The sequence below is a fragment of the Branchiostoma floridae genome, chromosome 8 (genome assembly GCF_000003815.2).
Source record: "Branchiostoma floridae strain S238N-H82 chromosome 8, Bfl_VNyyK, whole genome shotgun sequence".
NCBI classification, from domain to species: Eukaryota; Metazoa; Chordata; class Leptocardii; order Amphioxiformes; family Branchiostomatidae; genus Branchiostoma; species Branchiostoma floridae.
This window is the reverse complement of record NC_049986.1, coordinates 23,423,156-23,444,737: the sequence shown is the minus strand read 5'-3', so window position 1 is coordinate 23,444,737 and position 21,582 is coordinate 23,423,156. Positions and strand designations below refer to the sequence as shown.

Genomic DNA, 21,582 nt, shown 5'->3' with positions numbered 1-21,582 from the left:
GTGTAACATGTAACATAACTGCGGATAGGATGTGTTTGTTTATCTTCTGTTGTGCACAGGTTTAACGGTTCGGTAAAAGTAAAATAACTGCTGTAAAATAGCTGTAAAGAATGTGTTGGTTGGTTTGTCCTTTTGTTGTGTTTTTCATAACTGCGGTAAACGGGGGATGTGTTAGTTTGTCTTTCGACTGTGCAGAGATGTTTTCGAGAGTCGGTAAAATGTAGCAAACTGTAGTTACAATGGGGGTGAGCCAGTTAGTTTGTATTTTCTGTTGTGTATAGCTTTGTCATGGCTCGGTAAATATAGCGAGCTGTAGGAACAGTCAGGGTTAGTCTGTCAGTTTGTATTTTCTGTTGTGTATAGTTTTTGCATGGCTCGGTAAAGTAACTTAAAATAAACTGTTGTAAAGGGGGATGTGCAGTGATGTCTTTCGAATGTGCAGAGATATCTTCGAGGCTCGGTAAATGTAGCAACCTGTAACACATTGTGTACAGTTTTGCCATGGCCATGGTAAATGTAGAACAACTACTGTAAATGGGGGATGTGCTAGTTTACTTTCTTTTGTTATATGGTTTCGAGGATCGGTAAATGTAGTAACAATGAGGGTGACATAGTCAGTTTTTATTTTCTCTTGGGCATAGCTTTTTTTTCATATGCATTTCTCGGTAAATGTAACATGATTGATGTAAAACGGACGATGTGTTGGTTTATCTTTCGATGTGTTGGTTTATGTTTCTTCAAGGCTCGGTAAATGTAGCAAACTGTGTGAACAATTAGGGTGTTACAGCTAGTTTTTATATTCTCTTGTGCACATGTAGCTTTTTTTCATATGCATTGCTCGGTAAATGTAGCGAGCTGTAGCATCAGTTAGGGTGAGCCAGTCATTTAGTACTTTCTGTTGTGCAGAGCTATTTTTGAGGCTCGGTAAATGTAGCAATCTGTAACAATTAGGGTGAGCCAGTAAGTTTTTACTTTCTGCTGTGTACAGCTTTGTTATGGTTCGGTAAATGTAAAATATCTACCGTAATGTAGGATGTGCTAGTTTATCTGTCTGCTGTGCAGAGATGGTTTTAATACTTGGTAAATGTAGGATACTGCAATAACAATGAGAGTGACAAAGTCAGTTTTTGTTTTCTGTTGCGCACAGTTTTTTGTCATATGCATCGCTCAGTAAATGTAACGCAATTGCTATAAAACGGGGGACGTGTTGTTTGTTTTTCTGTTGCGCAGAGATGTTTTTCCACGGCTCGGTAAATGTAGCAATCTGTAGGAACAATTAGGGTTAGCCAGTCAGTTTGTATTTTCTCTTGTGCACAGCTTTTTGTTCATATGCATTGCTCGGTAAATGTAGCAAACTGTAGGGCAATTAGGGTGACCCAGTTTGTATTTTCTCTTGTGCACAGCTTTTTAAAAATATTTATCACTGGGTAAATGTCTGTTAAACGGAGGATGTGTTGGTTGGTTTGTCTTTCCGCTGTGAACAGGTGTCTTCATGGCTCGTTAACATGTAAAATAACAGCAGTGCGGTAAAACGGAGATTGTGTTGCTTTTGTTGTCTTTCTGTTGCGTACAGGCGTTTTTCATGACTCGCCAAATGTAAACAAACTTGTGGGAACACGATGGATTCATTACTTAGTTTTTTTTGGTCGTAACTGTGCATTCTATGATTCTGACAAGTGTATTTCATTAGATACATTGACCTGTGGAACCGCGGAAGATTCACTAGTTTGTATTTATTTCATGATCATGTGTATGTCATGGATCAGTACTAGTAGATGTAGAAAATGCGGGGGCATGGATGATTAGTTTGTATCTTTTTCGTGTATTTCCGTAGCTCAGTAGATATGTGTGGCCCAACGTTGGTTCCCTTGCCGCTGTAGCAGCATTTGTTTGTTTACTGCCATTTACATGTTTTCGAGTATTTCTGGCTTATTACATGTTTCTACGCATTGTAGATTTTGTCATTTTGTGATGGCTTTCCTCTTATGGTTATCCCGTTAAGCAATTTGATAGCGTGGCAGTTTCTGATTTTAGCATTTTTAGGTGTACTTGCTTTTACGTTGTGTAGTCTTTAATTTTTTTCTTTGCGTAGATTATACATGTATTTAGGTCAGCGTATTTGCGTTTGTGGTTCTATTGGTGCATGTGTTGTTAAGCATCAGGCTATGGATGAAACGTTATGTGTTTTTCAAACGTTTAGCTTACTCTAACGAGTCTTATTTCAATACAAGACCATTCATTCCAGATTGATAATCTGGTTGTCATATTGTTGCTTGGCTAGACCTGCCTACCTCATTGTAGAATTTTTGATATCGATATGAGTTTTTTTTACCCAAGTCCGGTGAGGCGCTACCTTACAATATTTTCTGATACTTGAATGATGTTGCTGTTGCTTCAGATCGAGGATATTTCTTGACTTCATCCCGAAGACCAAGACAGGAGGAAAGATGATTCTGAAAGCTGCGCTGTTCGTCGCCATGGTGATGGTGGCCACCCCAGCAACTGGGGTAAGACATTTCCTTCTTGAATGTATGTTGACGCTAGTTGATTTTTATCCGTGAGATAGCCTATAACTGTTGTTTTTTTAAACAGGGGATTTAGGGACTTCAAGTCGATGGACGGTGGTTTCGAATTGCAATATGTTGAAAAATGTTGCAATTTGAAATCACACTTCGTCGACTTGAAATCTAACTACCCTATTTTCAAAAAGTGTGGCAATTAAAATTATTGCCATGGCGACGGTTTTATTGTTTATAAGTAAAAAAGATTGTTGTTATTAATGGATTTTCATAGTCGTATTTCATTCGCCTGACGATTAATGTTCAGGTAGCATTTATTTATTTATTATTTATTTATTATTTATTAATTATTTATTTATTATTTATTTATTATTTATTTATTATTTATTTATTATTTATTCATCATTTATTCATCATTTATTCATCATTTATTTATCATTTATTTATCATTCATTTATCATTTATTTATCATTTATTTATCATTTATTTATCATTTATTTATTATTTATTTATCATTTATTTATTATTTATTTATTTATTATTTATTATTTATTTATTTATTATTTATTATTTATTTATTTATTTATTATTTATTTATTATTTATTTATTATTTATTTATTTATTATTTATTTATCATTTATTTATTTATTATTTAATCTCCGGTACGTCTGAAGTCCTAAGCTGTGCTGCTGTGCAAACGTATAGGCCTATACCGGTATGTGCCCTGCGACTGGAAAGCTTACCCGTGGAGGTAATGGTTTAGTCCGGCATGATGCAACTACGCACGCGCGGACTTTTGCATTCCTGACATTCCTGTACAGTTTTTGGAATTCTTTGCAAACAGTCACTCACTATACTATTAGGCTCGCCCATGAGGCGTCGCCAAAAACAACGGATATAGGTTACCCCGCGGAAAACGGTGAACTAGCGTTACCATTATCTAAACATGGAGGATGGCTACTGCAAGAAATCAATGATGTAACATGTCAAAAAATGAAGATGACTAATACAGAAATAATCATTTTCACAGTGACAGTGTGCGGAGTAATTACTAGTATTCTGATGTGTATACACGTAGGTGTAAGGTAGCATGGGAAGCTATGTGTCTACTGCCGTACTGGCGTAATCGGATGAAGTTGGATAGGATGTAACCTGGAATCCAGTCACCTTATGGCACGGTCTACCGTAGTTAGGTGTAGACTCTCTACGGGGCCAGTGCAGCTCTCTTCCGCCGGGGTACTCGTTCACACCCGGTAGGATTTTCACGCGGTTAGACTTTGTCGCCGGCTAATTATCCTACCGCGTGAAAATCCTACCGGATGTGGCCGATTACCCCGGCGGCTGAGAGCTTCACTGGCCCCGTAGAGAGCCTGCACTAACTACGATAGGCCGTGCCACAAAGATACTGTATTCCAGGTTAGATAGGATGAGGCATAGTTTTGTTTAATTGCAAGAAAAGGCAATGTGTTTTTACTTTTCATTTTCAGCACTCATTCAGCGATTGTGGTGGAAGCGCGATTAAAGTGGAGCTCGGCTCAATCAGGCTCCCCGACCCCATCGTCCTCCGTGCCGGACGACAGGAGAGTATTGGGGGTAAAGCTTCTTTGAAAAAGGATCTACCAGATAGGCTGAAAGTGAAGCTCAAGGTTGAAAAAAAGGTACGTACTTGCACGCACTAATCATAATAACCTATAATAACTATGGCCACTAACATCCATGCGCTGTGTCTGCCCATGCATATATATATCATGTGAAGACCATGTGACTTGTTTACAGGTTTAAATCAGCATGTGCGATGCAGTTTGTTAGCATAGCTCAATTTGTGGGGTCAAAGTGCTGTTGAACATGTCATAAAATATAGCAGAATGATATATATAACTACGACATATAAATGTTCTAGATGATGACTTTATGTAGTTGGTACATCGTACGAAATTGTGTCCTTTTTTTGTACGTTATTTTTAGGAAATAAATCATTTATGATGTCTCTATTTCCACACAGACACTATTTTCATGATGCATTTTTGTTATTGTTGTTGCTTGGAACGATACTTTTTCCCATCACTGATGTAATGTTTGAAGTGATTTACTCTGTTTTTCCCCACATATTCCAGATACTCTGGGGATATGTGACTGTGCCGTGTGTGAACGAGCTTGGTTCGTGCACATACGACATCGCCTGTAACAATCCGATAGTGACGCAGCTCGGAATAAAGTGCCCTGTAAAGGCAGGGGTGAGTGAACAATGAAAACTTTAATGAAAACATTACTGTTTGTATTTTCGTAAAACTGTCCATATATCCATATATTTAACCACCTCACCACTTATGCAGTGCATAAGTGAAAAATTGCTGTTCCTAAATAAATCCAGAATTTGAAATTCACCGACTGCGACACATTAACAAAGTTATGCTTTGACAGCCGTAGAAGTCTTCGAAATCTTCACACAACAAAACAGATTGTGTTTAACACTTTTTGTTGATGATAAAGGGACAGGATATGCTAGGTAATTACTCCATCCCTTTAATTTTGTGGCACACAAATCAGTACAATCACACACACGGACATCTATAGACAAAGGCGTACTTAATCATTCATTTTTTTTACCAATATTCCGATATTGATATTCTTATCTTTCCACCCTATTTTAGGACCACTGCCTCAACAAAGTGATCACCATTCCCAACATTTCCATCCCGTCGTTCCTCGCGAGTGGACAATACAAGATGAGGATGGAAGTGAGGAGTTATTACTCTGGTGAGATGCTCGGGTGCGGCCAGGCCCAACTGGCCATCAGCACGTGAATTTGCCATAAGATAGAACCATTGCAAATGTTGCCCAAGAGAGAGGAGAAAAAAAAACACATTTCAAACCCTCTTTACTTTCCTGGTAATTGACTTTTAAAAGCCGGTTTTATTTGAAATAAGGTTCCACAAACCTGTAACTTCCTTGATTGTGTTTCTCCCTCTTTCTGGATATATAATTGCAAATTGGTTCTAAGGCAACGTCCATGCACGCCCATTCAGAACAATTGTATATACATATAGATATATACATATATATAAATAACATACCATTCTTTGAATAGTAATATACAGTAGTGGATTTCACACTTTTCAATCAGGGCCTTTTTCGACTTTTGTGGACGATAACGTTTAACTCTTTACAATAAAGCTTACATAATTTCAAACAGTGACGAGAATATAATCCTATGTATACATATAAAACAGATGTTAATTGCTCTGGATCTGTAATATTGTTTTAACATCTCTCAAAACATCAACTTGTTGCGTTTGTTTCCTTCTTTATGACTACAGTTAACCAATTTGATGATATGTTTGCCTATACTATAAATCACATTGTATATTTATATATATACTACACTTGTGTTTCTGTTGGGAAAGATGCAAAACAAAAATAAAGGACGTCAAACTCAAATAACATGTGAAGCTTGAAGTTTATGTTTGACAATTCCTCTTGTTGTATGATACATACGCTAGTTTGTTAAGTGAGTTTTTTTTACTTTCTAATGAAGAAAATGAGATAGATAAAATAAAAGAAAATCGGTAAAAATCGGTAAAAATCTTCATGGATAAAGTTTCCACAATATAGATAAAAATTAGTCATTTCATGAAGTAAGGTTTATGCATATAATTAGTGATGTGCCATGTAATGAATACAAGTGCAAAAGGCCAACAAAACATTCCTGAAGTACACATTCAAAAAGACACAACCTAACTTTTAACCTTGACAATAGCAAGGACGACATTAGCAAACAAATGTGTGCCACTTTCTCCTAATAGCAACAAGTCATATTTCGACAAAAATGCCGTAAGTAGAAACGTAACATCATTAAAATGGAGTATTCTAATATTAATACCTAAGAATGGTTGCATAATCCCCCCAGACTTGAGTAGAATTTCCTAATCCCAAAATGACCCTTTGTGCAATAATGGACTATTCCGATTATGTAACCGTGTACAAATATGGGCTACAGTAATATTAAAAATTAGTCCCGTTTACAAGTGACATCTGTGCAATTCAATGCATTTGAAATCATTTCCGTAGCATGTTCAAAGTTCAAATTCTGCCACAGTGTAAGAGATTGAAGACTTTAAACAGGCAGAAAGCATATATATATATAGTGGTGTTACTGCCCCTCCCCCAAATATAAATCAACAGTTCTCAATTAATCCCCAAAATGGCGAGCCCTCACAACGCCAAAATGACCAGTCCCCTTCCCCCCTTCCATTCTCGTACATCAACGTCCTTTTTGAAAATATACAACATATGTTCCCTAATTTCCGATACTTGAATACCACGTAAAAATTCATATTCCTCATGCAATTAGACAAACCATACATTATTGATTTCATCTGCCCTTATGTTTATAACTGTTTTAAGAAGCGAGAAGAAGTTGAACTTGTACATACTACACTCAGCACAAAAAGTTTGGAATATCAACTTCGGTTGATCATATTTCTGTTGTTTCTGCATCAATTTCAATATATTATATATCAATAGAAAGCTTGCATGATTTTCTTTCCAATGGTATGAAACTCATTATCATTGTTAACTCATGGAACATACACTAGGCCTGCTAACGTGAGTGGGTCACGAAAAAAAAGTGCCCAAATTCCCCCGTTTTTGTTCAAAACTGTATCCTCCGGTTGTTATGGCCGCGGGTGACAATGATTCAATCAATCCTTTTTTCACCTAACGTTTGGTATACAGAACATCCAAGTTTCTTTTTGGAATATCTGAGTAGAGTATCTTATGAGTGTAAGTTCATGGAACGAACACCAGGCCTGCTTACGTACAGGGGGTACTAAAGATAAAGTGCCAAAATTACCCTACTAAAGTCAATCACTCCATTCTGCTCATTTTCTTCCGTCGGTATTGACTTGTGAATGAAGGCAATTTGAATAAACAGGACATGTCAATCAAATCTGCTGTTACTCTTTATTCAAGCAAAAAATCTGAACCATGGCAAGAGGTGATCAATCGAGTGCTAGCCATAAGCCGTAGGAAGGCTATTCCCTAAGACTGTACTCCAGCATCCAAATTCCAATGGTCATTTCTCTGTGTGGACTGGTGTTGTAATCTTGCAGAATGGCATTTGGTCGAATATTGAAGAGGTAGAATATTGCTACTGGATGGAGGATGGTGTCCCTATACACGGGTCTTGACGAGTCTTGTTTTTCCTATGGTGGTTATACCGCCCCACACCATGACGCTGCCTCCACAACCAAATGCCGAAAGTTACTCTTGTCGTGTCAGCGTGCGGTCCTCCTTGCCGCATCCGCGCTTTGATTTGTCCATCCGACTATCGAAAGGGCAGATATACTCTACTCTAAGCGTGTTAAAACCTTGTATGTTCCGTATACCAAATGTGAGGTGAAAAAAGGATTGATTGAACCAGTGACACACGCGCCAATATCAACAGGACGATACAATGGTGAACAGAAGCAGGGGAATTTGGGCACTTTTTTTTCGTGACCCACTCATGTAAGCAGGCCTTGTGCTCGTTTCATATGTTTACAATCATGATAAGTTTGATATCATAGGAAAGAAAATCACACAAGCTTTCTATTGATATATAATACATTGAAATTGATGCATAAATAACGGAAATATGATATACCAAAGTTGATATTCCAAACTTTTTGTGCCGAGTGTAGAATATATTAGCTATATGTTGAGATGATAAGATACCTTTTTCTTATGTCAAAATTGTACCTTATCTCTAGCGCTACGACCTGTACTTAGCTGGTTTGAGCACAAATGTACAGTAAAGGTCATTCATTCATTCATCAACGTTATGATGACCAGAACGTAAAGAGACACAGCTTGTATTCTGTGCACTTATCATGCAAAATAATTATCAGGATAATATAATATGAAACCTAAACATATGCATATGCGGTAGTTTAATCGTCCGTGCTAATCTGCCCGGGCTAGTGTTCCGAAATTCTAGTGCTCGGGATCAGCTGAGCGGGTGCCGAACGTTCCGACGGCGAGTTCCGACGGATGCCGAACGTACCCGAAGCCGAAGGGGGCAACGAAGCCGGCCAGCAAGGGTTAGCTCAGCTGAGTTCATGGTGGCATGACAGTTTTTCGCCTATGGGGATTTACATGAGGGTCTGCATGCTCTTTTATGTAAGGCGTAGGCAGCTCAGTCTATTTTTATTTCCCGTGATTCGTAGGGAACTGAACTGAACTGTAGGGAAAATCATCTTATCTACGCAATTCGTAGCGAGGCGACCAAATAGCGTAATTGCCTTCCTTGATCTAGCGTAATACGTAGGGCGTTCTTCTGAATTCAGCGTAATTCATTGTCGGGACCCCCAATGCAGACCCCCTTACATTGGTAAGGAACCCAGAGTGAGGAGGTTCGACGCCTCAAAATTCATAGCAGGGTGCACGAGCAATTAGAGAATAATTTAATATCAACAACAACAACAAAAAAAACAACAACAAGAAAATATCTGAAAATGAGCATAAAGTTGCCGGCTCTTTGTCTTGTAAAAGCCACATTTACTTAACCCCCAGCGGAGGTCATGGAACTGTAGCCGACGCACAGGCAGGGTCCGGTAACATTATCAAGGCGCAAATTCACGCCGGCCGAAGACGTAATCCAACTTATACAGTCTCAGATCTGATGCATTCCTCTACCATTCACCGCAGTTTCCAACTCGCTGTTGTGCACGGAAGAATAACTATTAAAGGCCTTTGCAAGTACTCTGACGCACTACTTTATACTCCAACTACTATTGAGGACGGGGGTCGCCCATAAATACTGTGTTATGCGACCTCAAAGGTATAGCAGAAAACAGTTTTCGGCCAATGGGGATTTCTTCAATTAAGGGCCACAGGATGACTGGCTTCGACGCGGAAAAATATAGTAGGGTGCACGTTAGGAATACGAAAACGGATATGTTTGAGTTTAGGATACAAGCAACAAAATATTAAAGAACAAAATATTCCTGTTGGCGTATCGCCTTCTCACGCCCACTTTGAAACGCCGCTCTGCGGAGGTCAAATAACTGCAGCTGGCTCACACTACACGACATGCAGTTGTATAATGGGCGCATTTATACACGAAATAGAAAACTTTCACAATCCAAATCCTACAGTCTCAAAGTCGACAACTTCCTTGACTACGCCTCTCAAATAAGGCTTTCTACTCAGCCTTCAACAAGTTTATCCGTACTACTACACACACCATAGACCCGGGTAGTCGCGCATAAATTACGTGTTCTGCTGAACTTGAACGAACTTGACGTTGGATTTTCTTTCATTCATACAACGAAACTAGTAAAGATGTAAACCTCGGCTGAGATTTCGCCAACTTTGTACTTTGTCAACAACAAAAAAAGAGTTTAGGGCACAAGCCACAAAATGTTTATAAAATATCCAGTGTCGGCATATCGCCTTCTCACAACCACTTTGAAACGCCGCTCTGCGGAGGTCAAATTACTGCAGCCGGCAAACAATGGAGCGGATTTTAATGGCTGCCTCTCAAATAAGGCTTTTTATCTCTCCTTCAACAAGTTTATCTGTACTACTACTCATATTTGTAACCCGCGTCATAGACCCCGGGAGTCACGCAGAAATACTGTGTTCTGCTACCTTGTCCCTTGTCAACAACATTATTCTTTGGCCTCCCGCTCATGCCCTAAGAATGCGCACGGTCAAGTACCCAATAAATTTGGCTGACGTAATAAGCAGAGCTCAGTCATGGGGGTGGGTACCGGTACACTTGAGCCCAATATTGACCGGGAACGTTAACAATGACAATGAAGTTTATTGCATATTCATGACTCATTGGGGCTAAATGCAGTCAATGGGTACAAAGGGAGTAAACGAAAAGCTACATGACATTATTATCTACACGTGAAGCATTAACGAATGCATTTCGTAGATCTTTGTACAGTGAATACTCTAGGACAAAGTGTACATCGTTTTCTACATACATGAGGCTATTATCGTAAAATATACATAGTCTATTATTAGGAGGAGTTCGGTTATATCTACCAGCTTCAATTTCTAGTGGGTGATCGCTGATCCTTAGTTGGGTCATTGCTCGGCGATAGCTAAAATATGCTATATCCAGGTATTTTTATCTTTCATACAAATGGTTAAATTTTCTGTGAGTTCTTAACTTATTTCCTGGGTTTTCCTTTGTGCCAGGAGAGTTAAAATCTGAGTAGAAGTTTTGAACAATGATCCATCGCCGAATGACAGGATCAAGCGGGCCACGTGGGACGTATCTGGGAACCAGTAGGAAATCTCCTGCTTCGGAAAATTCCCTGACTCAAAGAGAAAGATTGTTCGTCCAATTACAACACTGAAGAAAGACATACCTATTGCATCCCTAAAAGGGGGAACTAAAGGGCACCTGAAACTTCTTTAAAGTCAAAGATGAGCGTACATCTGACATCAAAATCCAATACAGAAAAAAATTTAAACCAAATAATTGTGTGGCTCAAAATGATCATGGTTTTGTTGACCACGTATGACAATAATTCAAGTCGAGCACAACGTCAACGGGGCATGTCAGGAGGTTCGACCCCAGGGCATGTAAGGTCTGGGCCACCCCCACCCCCTTCTCTGTCGCTGGTGGGGTTATTTGCGGGTGTTATTGGTGTAGATGTTGATGAAGCAAAGTCTTCAAGAGTCAGATTCATCGACAGGTGCTACCTAAAAGTAAAACCGATTTTGATTAGAGTGGGGGAATACATGTTAAAAAAACGATGTAACAAACCTTGATTAAATACAGAGAAATGAGACGTTGTATATATAGTATTTATGTATGAAGGTTGCACCAAGCAAAACTTCTACGACAATAGCATTTATTGTTGGTAGTGACAATGCCTGTATGTCAGTGACGGTGCTGCCAACACTGAGCTACCTAAAATTGGCTAGAGCGTTCCGTGAACGCTCATGGATCACTCAATGATCGCCATCATCTTATCAACTGTCTAGAATATGTTCAAAACAGTCGCTGTGCGGTTGCCAAGGATAGCGATCCGACGGTCGAAAATCTATTCACTGGCTCGGTATACCATACTCTGTGTTTTAAGACATTTGTTTAACCTTCCTGGCCACTTGGAAGTCATAATGAATGCAACTTTTTTTGCTAAACGTTTCTTTTTTCACACGCTCGCATCAGTTTTGGTGTTTTCAGAGGATGTCATCCATATAATCAAATTATCATGGACTTAATGAAAATAAGAAAAACAATCGGACGGGAGATACTCCCAAATTATTAGAACAAAATAGTTCATCAATTTTCTTTGGAAATATCAACTCTGACTGACAACCTCTTGCAGCCATACTTGGAGAAGACGGGCCTTTCTTTAGGGTAGAATTGCATCTCAGCAACTGTTCGTTGCACCGTTTCAGTGGTAATCACTCCCCCATTTGCAGCGAGTTCTACTTCTGCACATCTCACAACATGTTCTCTCTCAAGGGGGAGAAAGGGAATAAAGTAACGCCCTAGATCCGGACCTTTCCCACCTAAAACTTCTCCGGACCAGATACATCCTTGTCTGTTAGAGTCTACAGAGACTGAGTCAATGGCATACAAGGAATAGTCATTAGTTGAGGGTGGGGTAGTTTCCATGGTATCGTGATCGACAGCAGCATGGCCTTCTGGGACATTACCAGGCTTTTTAACAGTAGCAGCAGTAGCAGCAACAGTTTTGCCAGATCCACTGTACGCAAAATCAGTTGCAGACGGTTCTGCACTGTCAGCGTCAACTTGTTGAAGCTGTCGTAGGAGGTCCTGTATCTCCTCTTCTCTGATGCTTTCTCTGGATCGGCCCTTGCTTATCTGTTGTAGCAAATACCTGCCCATTGGTAGCTTTTCTGTGCTCCAGATGAAGATAAACATAGTGTTTGTAGTATCTTCTTCCAGCAATGACAGAAGTCCCTCAGCTAAACTGGGATAAACCGTCTCCATCTCGTCAAACACGAACAAGTGCTGCCTGTCACTATGTGAGACGTTCCCCCTGACCCAGTCTCGGACCTGCTCCCTGTACTGCCATGCTTCTCCTGGATGAGGGAAGTGGTGGGGAATGATGAACTCGTGCGCTCTGACGCCACAACTCTGGGACAGAAACCTGGACAGAAGTCTACTCAGGAACGTCTTCCCCACACCTGAAGGGCCGTAGAAAGACATCACCAGAGGTGTGCTGCCGTGTTTCCCCGCCAGGTGTCCCGACATCGCTTCTAGAACGACTCTCTTGGCAATGTGCTGTCCAATCAGCCTTTGATTCAGCTCTTCTTCAAGTGCTGAATTGCTACAGTGTATCCCATCATTGGCCTTTTCATGTTGATAAAGCTGCATTGCAATGACTGTTACAGCACTAATGACCACCAATGCAAGTAGGAAAACAAGGGAAGATCTCAGACTTGATCCATTTGGCTCCTTGGCATTCCCCACTTTTGATTTGTCTTCATGATCAGAAGAGGTTTGTTCTTCTTTGGTGTTGGCGGCAGAGTTGGTTTCTGGATATCCCAACTTCCTGTGACGTAGGCTCCTCTTCTTCATGGGGGGCGTGGACAGGTTTCTGCCAGGTTTGGGGGACGAACTGCCCGGAGAATCTGGGATAGAAAAATGACCCAAATAAGAATAAACAAAACTGAAAAATATGAATGACCATATTTGATTCCAACATCACACTTTACTTTGCCATCTAAAACGTCACTTTAACACATCTGACTGTCATAAAAGACACTTTCTTCAAATAACATTTACCTAAACTTTCGAGTTGCATCTTTTTCAGACCCTCAATGTATTTCCACAACTGTTCAATAACTCTTCTGGAAATACTGATGCTATATATATCAAGATATCTAGCAGGTATATTTGCCTTACAATACATTAAGGATTTGTGTGCAAATGCTACCCCATTGTTGAGCAGGAATGGTATCAAAAATCAACCTCAGCATAAGTGTACCAACACAGATGAGCTTTAATGCTAAATACTCTATGAGTTGAAATGATACAGTAACCTGAGAATCCACTATCTTACCTGGCACGGTAGGCAGCAGCGGACGGGGCACAGGAATGGTTCCGTATCTACTGACTGTTTTAGAACCGGGTGACATGGCAGGAAGGGACAGGCATTTAGGCGACATCCCTTGTCGTGTCTGATTCTCCCGTTTGCCCACCGGTGAAGACAGGGCAGGCCCGGAGCTGTAGCTTCTTTTGAGAGAGAGCGAATCCGGTTTGGTAGACCAGAGGCTGGATGTGGAAGACGTTTCAGACCTACTGCCAGACGCAAAAGGTGACCACTGATTGAGGTTTATCTGTCTATCAGGAAATGAAGTTAAAGCATTACTGTAGGCTGGTGCCATTGAAGCTGGGCTTTGATGTACAAGAAGAGGGGCAGTGGGAGGGGGAGACGATTTCTTCATATCTTTGCAAACTTTGGGAATGTGTGAATGTGAGTGAAGAGATGGGGAGCGAAAATAAGCAGGAACTGATAAAGTTTTTCTTGGTGGAAAAGGCTCATCTTGTGGGACGTGCTGGTGTCTCCAAGCTGCACTGCTGGCCTCTCGTGGAGGCTGGAGGGGTCCAGAGACAGCGTTTTGTGCTGTCCATGATTGTGTTGCTGACACCACCTATATATAGAAGGGAAACATTTTCAACATTTGTTTTCTATGATATTTGTTCTACAGAGCACACAGTTGTAACGACAAGCAATTATCAATGTCCAATATTCATGTAACGCTAGTGCACTTTTATTCGTGAGGTAACCTATATAAGTCATAGACGTTGTTTTCAAAAGTCGTCGAGTATTTAGGGATATCAAGTCGACAGACGGTGGTTTCAAACTTTTCAATATATAAGGGGATATTAGATATACTGAAGTTTGAAAGCCCCGTCCATGGACTTGATATCCCTAAATATGCTTATCCCTAAATAACGGATACCATGTGTTAACTAGCAATCACATGAGAAGCACCTAGATGGAAATAGTACCTGGAGCTCACGTCTAGCGAAGAAATAGACGTTAAGCAGGGACAACAACAACAACAACAACTAGCGTTTACTTTATTTACTTTACTTACAACTAAAAAAAAGGGAATTTGGAACAATACTTTTTATGGAATTAGCTTAATCACAGACAACGTGAAAAGAGTAAATCTAAAAGCTTACCTGGTGTAATAATGCCTTATTTGGAAGTTGGTCAGTTTTGGACGAACTCTTTCCTACTGTACTTTGATAAGTTGGCTGTTGCCGGTTGTTGTTCAGCTTCATCTTAGCTGTTCTTTCTTCTGTGAAATAGCGTTTAGTGTTTAATGAATAAGTTTTCGTAATTGTTTAAATACACACAAGGTTATAAGTGCATTCAGGAATTGAAGGTATGCACTACTTTGAGTTAACGTGGGTTTCAAGTCAAATTCAGTCTCGTTGTGCGCGACCGAATTCCAGCCCATTCCATGTTATCTTAACTTTCTACACTTATAAACTTTTCAAACAATAGCTGGAATCTTATTCAAGCTTAACTTTTCTCAAAAGTGTCCACTTTACTCACCTCGAGAGAGTTTAACGAATGAATGATTTTGCAGTGACGAAACCTCACTTCCGCGCCGCCATTTTAAACCGTGACCTGACCTGACCCCTAACCTTTATCCCCGGACCAACATGGCGGACCCTCTAGCACTGTTCGCTGGTGATAGCGACTCCGACAGCGATTCTAGCGACAATGACGACGAACTGGCCGCTAAAAACGCACAGAAAACAGACGAGAAGAAACCGCAGACGAAACCCGCCAACGCGCTGCCCGACCCGCTGTCTTTGCTGGCCAGCACAGGCCGCCCGAGTTTTCTGGACAGGCCGCACGAGAGGGGGATAGACTGGGAGAGGAGAACGGTCAAGGCGCCGGAACCGGTCAGTACTCACCACGGGGGTTAGAGTGGCTTTAGCTTGCGCGTGAGTGTATGTGTGTGTGTGTGTGTGTGTGTGTGCGTGTGTGCGTGTGTGCGTGTGTGTGCGCGTGTGTATGTGTGTGTACGTGCTGATGTGTGTACGTGTGTGTGCGTGCGTGTATGTGTGTTTCTGTGTGTGTTGAAGTGTATGTGCGTACGTGTGTGTGTGTGTGTGTGTGTGTGTGCGTTTGTACTAGTATGTGTGCTTGCGTGAGTGTGTATGTGTGTGTGTTGATGTGTGTACGTGTGTGTGTAGGTAACGTTACATGTGTGAATGTGTTTGTGATTTTCCTGAGACTGTATCTCCAATTTTCCCCACCAGCCCCCAGACGAGGAGTATGTGCCGTACTCCTACCGTGCAAAGGGTTCCGCCGCTCTGCCCGCCGTCTCCTCCCACACCACGACAGAGACCTTCGAACCCACGCCCCCTGCAGAGGTGAGGCTAATCTCCTAGAACATGCTGTGCTTCAGGCAAAATTTTTTGTTCTAGAGCTGCCCTTTTCTGTGACAAAACCCCTCAAAGCTTTAGGGAACTAACAGAAAAGGGCAGCAAGAAATGTAACAATTTAGCCTCCCATAACATCTGTTTGGGACTAAGGTACTACCAGTAAGGCTACTACTCACCTTTATCCTTTATTTACTCATGGCCTCTTCTATCTTGAGACAAAGCAAGACCCACAATGTGTGGAACTCCCTCCTTGACCAATACAAGTCAGAGACCCAGTGAACATTCAGTCTTATTCACTCGCTCATTTGTTAACTCATTATTCACTCCTTCCATTTTCAGGACCCAATGTCAGGAGACTGCATGAAGAATGAGATGGAGATGTAGAACTTACTGTACGATCAGTATGAACTACTGGAGAGTTGCTGGAGAACCTTTGTTATCTTATTCATTCATTCTCTCCTGTCCTCAGGACCCAACATCAGGATCCGGAAGAAGATGCGGGCATGGAACTCCCTGTACCAGTACGAGCCAGAGTCCCTGGTGAACGTTCATTCTCACATTCACTCATTCATCCTCTGATTCACTCTCTTATTCATTCCCTCCTCTCCTCAGGACCCGACATCAGAAGGAGACAGGATTCAGAAGGAGATGCGAGCCTGGAACTCCCTGTACCAGTACGAGCCCGATTCGCTAGTGAACGTGAGTGAAGAAGACAAGGCCGTGGCCAAGCTGATCGCTGAGGAGGCTGTTCTGGAGAACATGGAGCTGAACGCTGCACAGAAACGGGCGGCAGAGGAGGACAGAGGTGCTGTGTGTCTGTGTTTGTGTTTCCGTGCATTTGTGCAAATGCCTGTATCATGGTATCATGTTTGTGTATGTGTCTATGTGTGTGGCCGTGCAAGTGAGTTTGTCTGTGTATACATGTGCATCTCTGTGTGTTTGTCTCTATCTGTGTGTCTGTGTGCAACTATGTGTTCATGACTGCAAATTAATGACATTGTGTGATTGTGTGTCTGCATGTGTGTTTGTGAATAATTCCCAAAATCTACAGGGTAAATATTTTTCAAAGTTTCAAGATTTTCTTGGTGTCCCTTTTTCTGCAAAAGCTGTATGTGTGTGTGTGTGTCTGTGTATCTATGTGCATGTCTTTGCGAATGTGTCTGCGTGTATTTGTTTGTGACTCTCTTATTACAAAAATATCTTTAGGAAAAAAGTTTTCAAAATTTCAACTTTTTTTTCCTTCTCCCATCCTTCCTACAGAAGCAGAGAGAGGCGCCTCCAGCAAGAAGCTGAAATCCGAGACGTTCCGACACAAGGAGAAGCGGAAACGCGACCTGGGGATGGCCAACCGGGAGAAGAGTTACGTGGAGGAGGAGAAGAGAATTCTCAGACAGAGCTTTGGGGACACGTAGCATTCTTACAAACTCACAGACTTTTATACAGTAACTAGTCTTGTTAAAGCATGTTTTACTGAACTCACAGACAAGAGAACTTTAGTCTAGCATTTGGGACACATAACATTTTTACAAGCTGACAGACTTCTGTAAGATAACCAGTTCTAGGGAAATAAAGCGTGTTTTACTGAACTCACAGACTGAAGAGAATACTCAGACAGAGCTTTGGGGTCACCTTTTAACCAACTCGCAGACTTTTGTAAGACAACCCTCTCCTAGCTTTGGGGTCACGTAGCATTTTTAAAAACTCACAGACATCTGTAGGATAACCAGTTCTTGGGAAACAAAGTACATTTTACTGAACTCACAGACTGAAGAGAATACTCAGACAGCATTTTTACAAACTGACAGACTTGAGAACAATAGCCAGTTTGTGTGTTTTACTAAACTCAGAGATTGAAGAGAATTCTCAGACAGAGCTTTGGGGACAAAGGTTCAAACGAAGAAACATGGAGCATTTTAACCGACAGACTTTTGATACCTTAAAGTTTTTTCACTGAACTCATATTAAAACAACCACTGAAAATCCTACGATACGTTTTTGGGACATGTAACATACTTTGTGTTTGTAAACTTTGTATTAGTAGAAAAGAAGGGAGGAGTAATATAGGTTTTCCACTGTACTCTTAAATGAAATGGGATATAGAGATATGCAGATGTAGACACTTTTAGCCCTTTTGAATGGCCAAAAGCTTTTGTCTTAATACCTTTGCATGTCAAATATTAGTATATGTAAATGGTTAGGCCTGAGTTAAGTAACGGGACCAAAAAAATTAATCTCAATCCAATGCGCTGATGGCACGTTTTTGAAAAGCGTAGAATAAAAGTAGACCATACCATACAACAAAGCCACTGACTGGCAACCTGACAGAACTTTGTGGTAACATACATGTTAAAGTGTTATTATTGAACTGGTGTAAAGCAGGTGCTACTCAAAAGGTAGAAGACTTCAGCAATTTTAAAGACACTTTATGGTATCAAACCATATTTATGGTCTTTTGATAACCTTTCATCTGAAGTAGTGTTTCAAATTTTGTATTTGTAATACTTACAATGTACAGGTTAGGCAATAAACGTCAAGTTTAACATTTGTCTTTGAGTATTCCACTACACGTAATGTAATAAGGAGAAATCACACAACAGTACTTTATTGCAATTAGAAGGACTTTTATTTACATTGTACTAGTAAATAAACATGTATTATTAATGTGAGGGTACAGATCTAGTTCTACGGGATTTGGGAGAAATTGAAAGTTTTATGAACCAACAAATGTCAGAAAAAAGTCCAATTGTTATAATGGAAGCTCATCTGTTTTGTTGTAGTCTCCAAGCAGACCCTACGGTGCCTTAGAAATAGTATCAAAACTGGCCAGGGACTTAGTATACCGGCACCAGGGTCTGCCCTCAGTCGGGCTGATCTGACGCTATTATCATCTATTTGTTGCCTATTAAACTGTGCTTGCCGAGTAGGTGTTAATTGCCCTCCCGGCCTGGGATGGCTCGTGCGCCCCTGCACCGTCTCACGGGAAGTCACGTCACGGGTCACCTACGATGACCGTTACCGGCAGATTTAAAATGCCGGCAACAATGGAGGCCAGAGTACGACGTGTTTTCCGCGATGTATGGGGATTCGAGCCGAAGAAAGCACAGCTCGATTCCATTTTGGCCACTCTGGAAGGCAAGGATGTCTTTGTCGGCATCGCTACCGGTCAGGGGAAATCCCTATGCTACCAATGCAAGCCATAGTTGCTAGCCGGGAGCAGACATCTGGTCCTTGACGCAGTTTTTGCCGGACGAAATTACAAAATCGCAGAACGAAATAGAAATAAACTTTCAGGAGACAGAAATGGCAGCGCGCTTGGCTTGTTGTGGTTCTTTCTACCGCATCCAAACATAACAAAGAGGATTACGATCAGGCGGCATGTTTTTAAAACTCATAACGTTAGTTTGGTGTTATTATATATGTATATCGAAATTTGTAGTTTGTTTGGCATTATTTTCAGACTTCAAATCGATTTTAAACTAAATATTTTATGTATTGTGGCGCTTGTTCTATTACGTTGCGATGCTGTCAAATTTTTCAATCCGGCGTCATTTGGCGCGAACCTACCGCTGGGAAGTGCGCGCATAGCGCGCGGGTCACTGACTTTGTCCAGTGTAAGTCGCTCGTAAAGTAATTAGCACTTGACAACAGGGTGGGGCAGCGACACCATTGTTGAATAGAAACGCTCCACCCTGTTTCAGTGCAGGCAGACCTCCGGTGCCCGTTTGACTCCCTTAGCCGGCTATCTCCCTTTGGCCGGCTAACTCCTTTGCCAGCTTTGATACTATCTCTAAGGCACCGTAGGGTCTGCTTGGAGACTAGTTTTGTTGTAATCATAGCACAATGCTTAACATTCTTCCAACACAAAGGTACACACAGATCAACTTTTCAACGACCACTGTCGCCTTCTTCAGATCAATAATGACAATTCACTTCAAAATGATTTTGATCCTTGCATACCTTGGTGTTGGAAGAAAGTTTAACTTAAGCATTGTACTTGAATTCAAATTGTTAACTTAACTACTGAGAGAGAATTCTTCCACAGAACCATGAAGACCTGTAACAGCCATTTAAGTTTTATTGAACCGAGGAATGTTTATGACAACCACTATTCAAGACAAAGTTATATCTAATTGATACTGACTGTTGACATTTTTAGTATCTATGTGAAAATACAAGTGTTAGTAGGCAATCCTGTATATGCTGTATTCTACAGATGTGATGTATCCTTGAGGAATTTTGTGAAAATTAAGTGATGTTGAAACATTCAATTTGTAATTTGTATGATTCTTTTACATACTTAGTATTATCCATAATGGCAATGACAGTGATAACATCTGTGAAATTAAACTAACTGGAGTGTTTCTGATCTGCATCATGTTGTAATTGTTGTTATTAAATGTGTTTCAAAAGTGTACTTTGTCGCAGTAGAAAAGTCACACTGACACTGGTCACCTTTGTGCCAGGTGCTTCTCAACCAAATATTTTCTCATCCTTTTTTTTTAGAATCACGTTTTCTCATATGTTTAGATAAGGCAGAACTGTCAGCTGTCCTGTATCCATGACTTCTCAAACATGCAGGGTTTCTCCACGTGTTTCCTCATTATTGTCCAAGCTGAAGTTGGGTTGAGAAGATAGAAGCAGTCTCGATTTTGATCGTCTCCGTGACCCAATTGGGCACAAGATCGGTGTCATATTACTGATTCGAACTCAGAGCTTCTGGGTTATGTAACACACACTGCTCCTTCACATACCGCCCCTTCACATACAGTCCATTCACATACAGTTCCCTCGTGCCTAAATTGGCGATATGTAACCCTGGTTAAATAAAAATAAACAAACAAATAAACACACAGCTTCTTTACTGAGCCCAATTGCAAACAGCCCATACTGCTAAAACAGCTATTGTACCAACGGGCTTTCGTAGATCTGGGTAGCCTGACGTGATAGCCAGTCCAGGTAGACAGCCCAGCCTTTTCCGTAAACCCATTCAATCAATGGCCTTTGGACTGTCCGCACATAGCCATTATAACCAGAAATTATTAAGTGATACCTGAGGTTTATGATGGTGCTAGAGTGAACAGCTAGAAATGCTGAAAAACGCGTCAAAGTCGGGAAAATATTTCTCGGAATGTATCAAGCGGTAAACGTTACAACAAACACACACAGATCATCTCACTTTTATAAGGGGTGCTTTTCATTCTATTTTTATTGTTTCCGAAAATAACATTCTCCTTCTATAGATAAAATTACAGAATTTGTATAAATAATAGATATTTGCAAGCCAATAAATTTTATACATCGTGGTTTCTAACCTTTGATACAATGTCATCTTTTAACGAATAAACACCCCTTTTCGTTAGTGGTAGAGCCCAAACAGCCAAGAGCCCAACTTCCGGGGTCAGCGACAGAGCTCGAAAAGTAAACTCACGCGGTCGGGAAGAAACAACAAAGGAGTTTCTGCTGCCAGATTTAGTTTCTGAGACGTGCCCAGTATGTAGAGATGTCGTGAACTTGCTGGAACTCAAGGTTTTGGCGCGGTGAAGGTAGTGCTACTATTAGTAGAGAAACTACGCTGGTGGTGGAGTCGCTCAGGTAATAAATTAAGGTAATTTGCTGTGAAACTTACTAGAAACACCGGTAAACTTGCTTTTGTAATTTTGCACCAGTGT

The 21,582-nt window shown here is 40.8% G+C and overlaps 4 protein-coding genes across 7 annotated transcripts in view; 3 read left to right on the top strand and 1 right to left on the bottom strand.

Annotated features, from left to right (window-relative positions):
• Positions 1–5,956, top strand: part of LOC118422061 (ganglioside GM2 activator-like) — a 41,171-nt gene extending 35,215 nt beyond the window's left edge. For 2 of the 3 annotated variants that reach the window (XM_035829571.1, XM_035829570.1), the window contains exons 2-5: positions 2,399–2,507; positions 4,008–4,178; positions 4,635–4,754; positions 5,172–5,956. In XM_035829571.1, the coding sequence (XP_035685464.1) occupies positions 2,448–2,507; positions 4,008–4,178; positions 4,635–4,754; positions 5,172–5,324 (504 nt within the window). In that variant the 5' untranslated portion in view covers positions 2,399–2,447 and the 3' untranslated portion in view covers positions 5,325–5,956. Of the gene's footprint in view, positions 1–2,398; positions 2,508–3,194; positions 3,272–4,007; positions 4,179–4,634; positions 4,755–5,171 lie in introns of all 3 variants that reach the window. The other variant, XR_004831871.1, reaches the window with a different exon arrangement.
• A 5,402-nt stretch (positions 5,957–11,358) lies between these two features.
• Positions 11,359–15,158, bottom strand: LOC118421275. Of its 2 annotated transcripts, none has more exons than XM_035828498.1 (4): positions 15,043–15,158; positions 14,693–14,811; positions 13,563–14,154; positions 11,359–13,131 (listed from the first exon to the last, which is right to left on the bottom strand). In XM_035828498.1, exons 2-4 carry the CDS (start codon positions 14,792–14,794, stop codon positions 11,810–11,812), a joined length of 2,016 nt encoding a protein of 671 aa, XP_035684391.1. In that variant the 5' UTR covers positions 14,795–14,811; positions 15,043–15,158; the 3' UTR covers positions 11,359–11,809. The 2 variants fall into 2 exon arrangements, with proteins under 2 accessions (XP_035684391.1, XP_035684390.1); XM_035828497.1 differs by having other exon boundaries at positions 15,072–15,146.
• A 20-nt stretch (positions 15,159–15,178) lies between these two features.
• LOC118421274 (UPF0690 protein C1orf52 homolog) lies at positions 15,179–17,609 on the top strand. Its single transcript, XM_035828496.1, has 4 exons — positions 15,179–15,427; positions 15,788–15,901; positions 16,526–16,718; positions 17,174–17,609. The coding sequence occupies exons 1-4, from the start codon at positions 15,182–15,184 to the stop codon at positions 17,323–17,325; spliced, it is 705 nt and encodes a 234-aa protein (XP_035684389.1). The 5' UTR covers positions 15,179–15,181; the 3' UTR covers positions 17,326–17,609.
• A 3,681-nt stretch (positions 17,610–21,290) lies between these two features.
• Positions 21,291–21,582, top strand: part of LOC118421987 (transient receptor potential cation channel subfamily M member-like 2) — a 47,748-nt gene continuing 47,456 nt past the window's right edge. The window contains exon 1 of the mRNA XM_035829491.1: positions 21,291–21,505. The gene's annotated coding sequence lies outside the window, so the exon portion shown is untranslated. The remainder of the gene's footprint in view (positions 21,506–21,582) is intronic.